The sequence below is a fragment of the Lampris incognitus genome, chromosome 14 (genome assembly GCF_029633865.1).
Source record: "Lampris incognitus isolate fLamInc1 chromosome 14, fLamInc1.hap2, whole genome shotgun sequence".
Classification (NCBI taxonomy): domain Eukaryota; kingdom Metazoa; phylum Chordata; class Actinopteri; order Lampriformes; family Lampridae; genus Lampris; species Lampris incognitus.
Window position 1 is genome coordinate 22,654,132 of NC_079224.1, and position 6,941 is coordinate 22,661,072.

At 42.0% G+C, this 6,941-nt stretch overlaps 1 protein-coding gene across 1 annotated transcript; it reads left to right on the forward strand.

Annotated features, from left to right (window-relative positions):
* Positions 1-1,251: 1,251 nt before the first annotated feature.
* On the forward strand, positions 1,252-6,717 carry LOC130124136 (complement factor H-like). Its single transcript, XM_056293567.1, has 8 exons — positions 1,252-1,268; positions 1,547-1,625; positions 1,715-1,906; positions 3,246-3,299; positions 4,679-4,837; positions 4,956-5,129; positions 6,052-6,077; positions 6,373-6,717. Exons 2-8 carry the CDS (start codon positions 1,568-1,570, stop codon positions 6,385-6,387), a joined length of 678 nt encoding a protein of 225 aa, XP_056149542.1. The 5' UTR covers positions 1,252-1,268; positions 1,547-1,567; the 3' UTR covers positions 6,388-6,717.
* Positions 6,718-6,941: the final 224 nt, after the last annotated feature.

Sequence of the window (6,941 nt, forward strand, 5' to 3'; positions counted from 1 at the left end):
CATTCCAACCGCTCACCTCACCATTGTCACACTTTCCTCATACATATCCTGCACCACTCCTACATACTTCTCTGCAACTCCCGACTTCCTCATACAATACCACACCTCCTCTCTCGGCGCCCTGTCGTATGCTTTCTCTAAATCTACAAAGACACAATGAAACTCTTTCTGGCCTTCTCTATACTTCTCAATTAACATTTTCAAAGCAAACATCGCATCTGTGGCGCTCTTTCATGGCATGAAACCATACTGCTGCTCGCTAATCATCACCTCTCCTCTTAACCTAGCTTCTATTACTCTTTCCCATATCTTCATGCTGTGGCTGATCAACTTTATACCTCTGTAGTTGCTACAGTTCTGCACATCGCCCTTGTTCTTGAAAATCTGTACCAGTATGCTTCTTCTCCACTCCTCAGACATCCTCTCACTTTCCAAGATTGCGTTAAACAATCTAGTTAAAAACCCCACTGCCATCTCCCCTAAACATCTCCATGCCTCCACAGGTATGTCATCAGGACCAACTACCTTTCCACTCTTCATCCTCTTCATAGCTGCCCTTACTTCCTCCTTGCTAATCCACTGAACTTCCTGATTCACTATCCCTACATCATCCAACCTTCTCTCTCTCTCATTTTCTTCATTCATCAGCCCCTCAAAGTACCCCGTCCACCTTCTCACACACTCTCCTCGCTTGTCAGCACATTTCCATCTCTATCCTTGATCGCCCTAACTTGCTGCACATCCTTTGCAGCTTGGTCCGTCTGTCTAGCCAATCGGTACAAGTCCTTTTCTCCTTCCTTAGTGTCTAACCTGTCATACAACTCAACATACGCCTTTGCCTTTGCCACCTCTCTCTTCACTTCACGCTGCATCTCCTTGTACTCCTGTCTACTTTCTTCATCTCTCATACTATCCCACTTCTTCTTTGCCAACCTCTTCCTCTGTATAATCTGCTGTACTTCCTCATTCCACCACCAAGTCTCTTTGTCTTCCTTCCTCTGTCCTGATGACACACCAAGTACCTTCCTAGCTGTCTCCCTCACTATTTCTGCAGTGGTTGCCCAGCCATCTGGCAACTCTTCACTACCACCAGTGCCTGTCTTAACTCCTGCCTGAACTCCACACAACAGTCTTCCTTCTTCAACTTCCATTTGATTTGTGGCTGTGTCTTCACTCGCTTCCTCTTCTTTATTTCTTGTTTTGCTGGATTATGATCAGAAAAAAAAGAATATCTGAGTAATTTAAATTATTGAATTGACCAAGTGAATGTGAGTATTTTTAAAATGTTCTACTTATTTAGAAATAACTTTGCATTTGTAAAGAAATTTGAGTGTGTGTGTGTGTGTGTGTGTGTTTTTGTGGATTTGTGTGTAAGTGTGTATGTATGTACCTGTGTGTTTCATCTGTTTGTTCACTGTGGAGAAACAGTTTCCCGTCAGTAGGAGGGTTTACTCCTCCACATCTTTCTCAACCATTGTGGGGAAATGCCCTTGACAATGATTAACAGGTCTGAAAATAAAATACACAAACCCGTGCTTCTCTGTAGATTGACTTAACTGCGACTGAGATGTTCCTCAGATATCTTGGTTTGGTTCTGCTGCTTCCCTTTCCTAAGGCAGTAAATGGTGAGTGAGCTGAATTGTTATGTGATCAAATCCTGCCCTTTAGCTTAAAGAAAAAGCTTAGTTTTCACTTTCTCGTTGTTATTTATCAGCGCAAGGCGGGACAGGGCCATGTAATCCACCTACATTGAAAGGTGGTTACTTTTATCCCCAACAAGTGAGTTATAGACATGGATCACAGATCACGTATGCCTGCGATGAAGGACGTAAACCAGTGGTGGAAGGGTGGTGGGCCACAATCAAATGTCAAAATGGTGAATGGTCACATGAGCCACAGTGTATAGGTAAGTAAACTAATAACATATAATATGTCTTAAGTGAATAGGATGCAGATATGTCTTGCATTCTTAAAAGGACATTTCACCCCAAAATTAAAAACACATGTTTTTCCTCTTACCTGTATTGCTATTTCTCATTCTACAATGTTTTGGTGTAAATTGCCGAGTTTTGGAGATATTGACTGTAGAGATGGCTGCCTTTTCTCGAATACAATGGAACTGGATGGCACTTGGCTTGTGTTGCTCAAGGCCCCAAAAATATATATTTGAAAAACTCAACAGCAATGTCTTTCCAGAAATCATGACCCGGTTACTCAAGATAATCCACAGGCCTTGTTGTGATGAGTTTCATCTAGGTGTAGTTCAGTCTAAGAAAAGAGTTCCTACATAAAACTGCTCACAACAAGGTCTGTGGATTATCTTGAGTAACCAGGTCATGATTTCTGGAAAGAGACATTGCTGTTGAGTTTTTCAAATTATTTTTTTTTTAATTTTTTTTTGGGCACTTTGAGCAACACAAGCCGAGTGCCATCCACTTCCATTGTATTCAAGAGAAGGCAGACATATCTACGGCCGTTATCTCCAAATTTCGGCAACTCTCACCAAAACGATCTAGATAGATAAATAGCAGTACAGGTAAGACAAAAAACATGTATTATTCATTCTGGTGTGAACTGTCCATTTAACAAAGACAAGAACGTGCACTTTTCTATGACACCTCTTTTTACATTTTACATTACATTGTTCCATATTTGCTCTGTGGTTGATAAAAGAGCTGTTGACAAACAGACCAGTTTAGAAATTGACAATCAGTGATGATTTTTTTCCCATAAATAAATACCAATTTGGCAACACCCTCTTACCATTGTTTACAGTGGTACAAGTGTGCACCATATAAACCCTTACCTAAATTAGCCTTCGAACTTGTATTCAATCTTGTTCCCATGCTGTTTGAATATGTTTTGATTGCAGCAAAGATATTCAAATGTTATGGTTAATTGATGTTTTCAGACCCGAAGCAGGCTGAAACAGACAGTTCAAACCTCGGCAAGGCTGAACATTGTTCTTTTATCATCAAAAAAGTGATTTTAATTATCTGTTGATACATTTATTTATGTGTTATGTTTTTAATATTATTCATTTTGATTTGGTATGAGGCTGATGCATGAGGATGAATGGTTTTTTTTCTTTCATGTTAGAGTCATTCTGTGAGATTAAAAGTCATGATGATCCTCCTCATTGTTGAGTGAAGACGTGTTGATAAAGGCTTTCCAAATGTTCTTTGATCTGCTTCTCACTAACTCAAGCCTCTGTTGTTTACTCTCATGTCATCTGCATTGTACAGATGTTCCCGTACATCCTCATTCACGTGATGAGACGAGGCCCATGATTATACCAGGTAATTTGTATGATTTGTCTCTCTGTTTACATCACACCCCTCATGTGATTTTATAGTCAGCCCATGTCATTTAGTGTTTGCTGGGGTGAAGTTTGGGGAATCTGGGAAACCGTTGTACTCCTTTGTAGATGTGACTTCGTTTCAAAAGTCGTAGCACATTCTAGAGATAACACAGATGTTGGGCTAGATTACCTGGCAGGTTAGTTCAAAATCTAGGGATAGCTAAGGGCAAACTCCACTCTGGATAGTCAGTCTGTCGGTGTTGAATTGACCAAAGTTACAGTACATTAGCAGAGTAGGATTTTGGCGCCCCATTATTTTAGATAAACATTTGGACCAGGCCTCTAATAGAGGCACCTTTGGGGGAAAAAAACGGTTTAACTGAACGAACAGTGGAGGTATACATAAAATCTGGATTGCAGTGTCAGGCTGAGAATAGAAAATAAACTTTCACTGGTATGTCTGGGTAGCATAGCAGTCTATTGCATTGCCTACCAAAGCGGGGATCGCCGGTTCGAATCCCTGTGTTACTTCCGGCTTAGTCGGGCGTCCCTACAGACACAACTGGCCGTGTCTGCGATGAGAAGCCGGATATGGGGATGTGTCCTGATCACTGCACTAGCGCCTCTTCTGGTCGGTCGGGGCGCCTGTTCACGGGGTAGGGGGAACTGGGGGGAATGGCGTGATCCTCCCACGCGCTATGTCCCCCTGGCGAAAATCCTCACTGTCAGGAGAAAAGAAGCAGCTGGCAACTCCACATGTATCAGAGGAGGCAAGTGGTAGTCTGCAGCTCTCCCCGGATTGGCAGAGGGGGTGGAGCAGAGATCAGGACGGCTCGAAAGACTGGGGTAATTGGACATTGGAGAGAAGAAAAAAAGGGGGGGATCCAATTAAAAAAAGAAAAGAAAACTTCCTCTAGTGACTCTACATCACCTCGCTCTGTGTGCAGTCTGGCTGTACATTGCAGGTCTGTTACTCTTATCTATTCTGTGCATTCAACACCTATTGCATGTCTGTCCATCCTGGAAGACGGATTCCTCCTCTCTTGCTCTTCCTGAGGTTACTCCCATTTTTTCTGATAATGTTTTTCTTGTGAAGTTTTTCCTCATAAGAGTCGGGGGTCTAAGAATAGGGAGTGTCAGATATTGCAGAGATTATGACGACTTTTGGGACATCTTTGTGAGTTTAGGCTATACAAATAAATTTAACTTGACTACTTCAGTACAGTTATCCAGATTAAAGAATGTGACGATTAACTACCAGTTAATGACGATTTACTACCAATAAGCATAACGTGCTTGTTTCCAAAATGAATCCCAAAATGTCCAGAGCAAATGTGACCTGAAGCCATTTTTTGAAAAACATTCTTTATATTTCAGTTGTAAATTGTGGACAAATCCCAACAATTTCATACGGAGTTGTGAAACGTCAAAAAATGTTCCTGGAATACCAATGTGATAATTTTCACAAACTTGTCGGCGAACCAAGAGTGACGTGTTATAATAATCGGTCATGGTCACCGACTCCCACTTGTCAAGGTAGTATGCTTTATAAGCAAGTCAGTAGGACTTTATCTTTGTAAAGTGCACATACATATTTGTCAAAGAAGGGACCAGAGAGCAATACTAACTTTCTTTCTTATTTTCTTTTGTGCAGATGCTTTCTGTGTTGTGAACACTGCTGGCATCTATGGGGTAAAACCTCCCCATAAAGATGTATATTTAACAGAAGGCGAAGCGAAATATCTGGAATGCATTATGGTGGATTACGCCCGTAATCCTTATTATGCTATGATTCAGTGCGAAAATGGGGTACAGAGAACACAGAGGTGTAAGTACCACACTGCGCCTTACACAGCGCTACACAATAATTGATGGGGCTTGAGATGCTCACAGGTTTTCACCATATCTAATTGCCATTGATTCATGACTCTTTGGCCGATTAGATGTCTTCAACCATATCTCATGACTTACTGAACACTCACAGGTTCCACCAAATTGTTTGTTTAGGGATCGGCAGTTCGAATCCCCGTGTTACATCCGGCTTGCTCAGGCATCCCGACAGACACAATTGGCTGTGTCTGCAGGGTGGAAGCCGGATGTGGGTATGTGTCCTGGTCGCTGCACTAGCGCCTCCTCTGGATGGTCGGGGCGCCTGTCCAGGGGGGAGGGGGAACTGGGGTGAATAGCGTGATCCTCCCATGCGCTACGTCCCCCTGGCGAAACTCCTCACTGTCAGGTGAAAAGAAGCAGCTGGGGACTTTACATGTATCAAAGGAGGCATGTGGTAGTCTGCAGCCCTCCCCAGCTCGGCAGAGGGGGTGGAGCAGCAAATGGGAGTGCTAGGAAGAGTGGGGTAATTGGCTTGATACAACTGGGGAGAAAAAAGGGGGGGAAATCCCCCCTAAAAAATGTGTTTGGGCAGCTTGAAGAATGGGAAATAACAGTAAGGATCTGAACCACAAAAATATGAGTTGTTAGGGTGCAGCTGATACGTTAGGTACGTGAGGACAACACAGACCTGATGCTGCAGGCGAGTAGATGCTAATTGTTTAAAACAATATCTAAATTACAGGGGAATAGAATCGATCTCCTTTTGCTTTTTAATGGGATGCAGCCTATCCAAATAAGCTCTGGTTTAGCAAGTCCCCCCCCCCCCAAAAAAAGTTTGTGCAGATACTGAATGAATTAGGCCGAGATGGCAGCAGTAGGGACTCCAGATATTCACTGACACAACATCTGATCCTCTTTAGGTTGTTCGAACTGGGACAGACGATTGGTAAGTTTTTCATCTTACAATACGTTTTTTAAAGCAAAATAAATGTTCTTCTCTCCTCCATATCCATATATAATCTGTAACTAACAATTTTGATTAATAACACATATATGTGATGGTAATTATATCTCAAACAAATATATTTTCTGAAGACCCACAACCCAGTCTGACCGTTTTTTTTTTATTTAAAAATGACTTTTATCAGAACTTTATAAATGGGTCTAATCTGCAAAATGACTTGTCATCTCCACTGTTATTTGAAATAGAGTGATTCTGGAAGCTCTCATTTTGTGTTTAGAATCGTTGCGGTTAAAGCTGAAGCATCAGAGGCAAGCAGAAAGAAATGTCAACAAGAAGACTTGAAGTAATCCCTCCTGAAAAGTAACTGTATGCCGACCACTTTGTCACAACTTTTACAGTTTTTAGCTCTGGGTCTTATTCATTTTGCTCACCATCACTTTAACCTATTGCAAGAGGAAGAGAACATACTTCATTCAGCACATTTGCCATGTGAATGAAATGCAACACCAACATAAGTGTAATCTCATCGAGGAAACAGTTAAATAAAGATATGATTTATGTGGCGTGAATAAAATCATGTTGTATATTTGATGGATAGGGTTAAATAAAGGCTTCAGCATGACCCGGAACATCTATTGTGTTTTCTACGACTTCAGACAAAGCCAAGGAAAAGAGGAGAGCGTTTTCTAAATGACTAGATGTGTCATTCAATTTGAATGTTTCACCGGTAATCCACGTGAAAGTCAGTCTTGAGTTGATGGTGCATTGCAAGGCACACCAGCGAAGTGTGGGGAGCGGGGCGTCCGCGAAGCGTAGCGGTCTATTCCGTTGCCTTCCAACACGGGG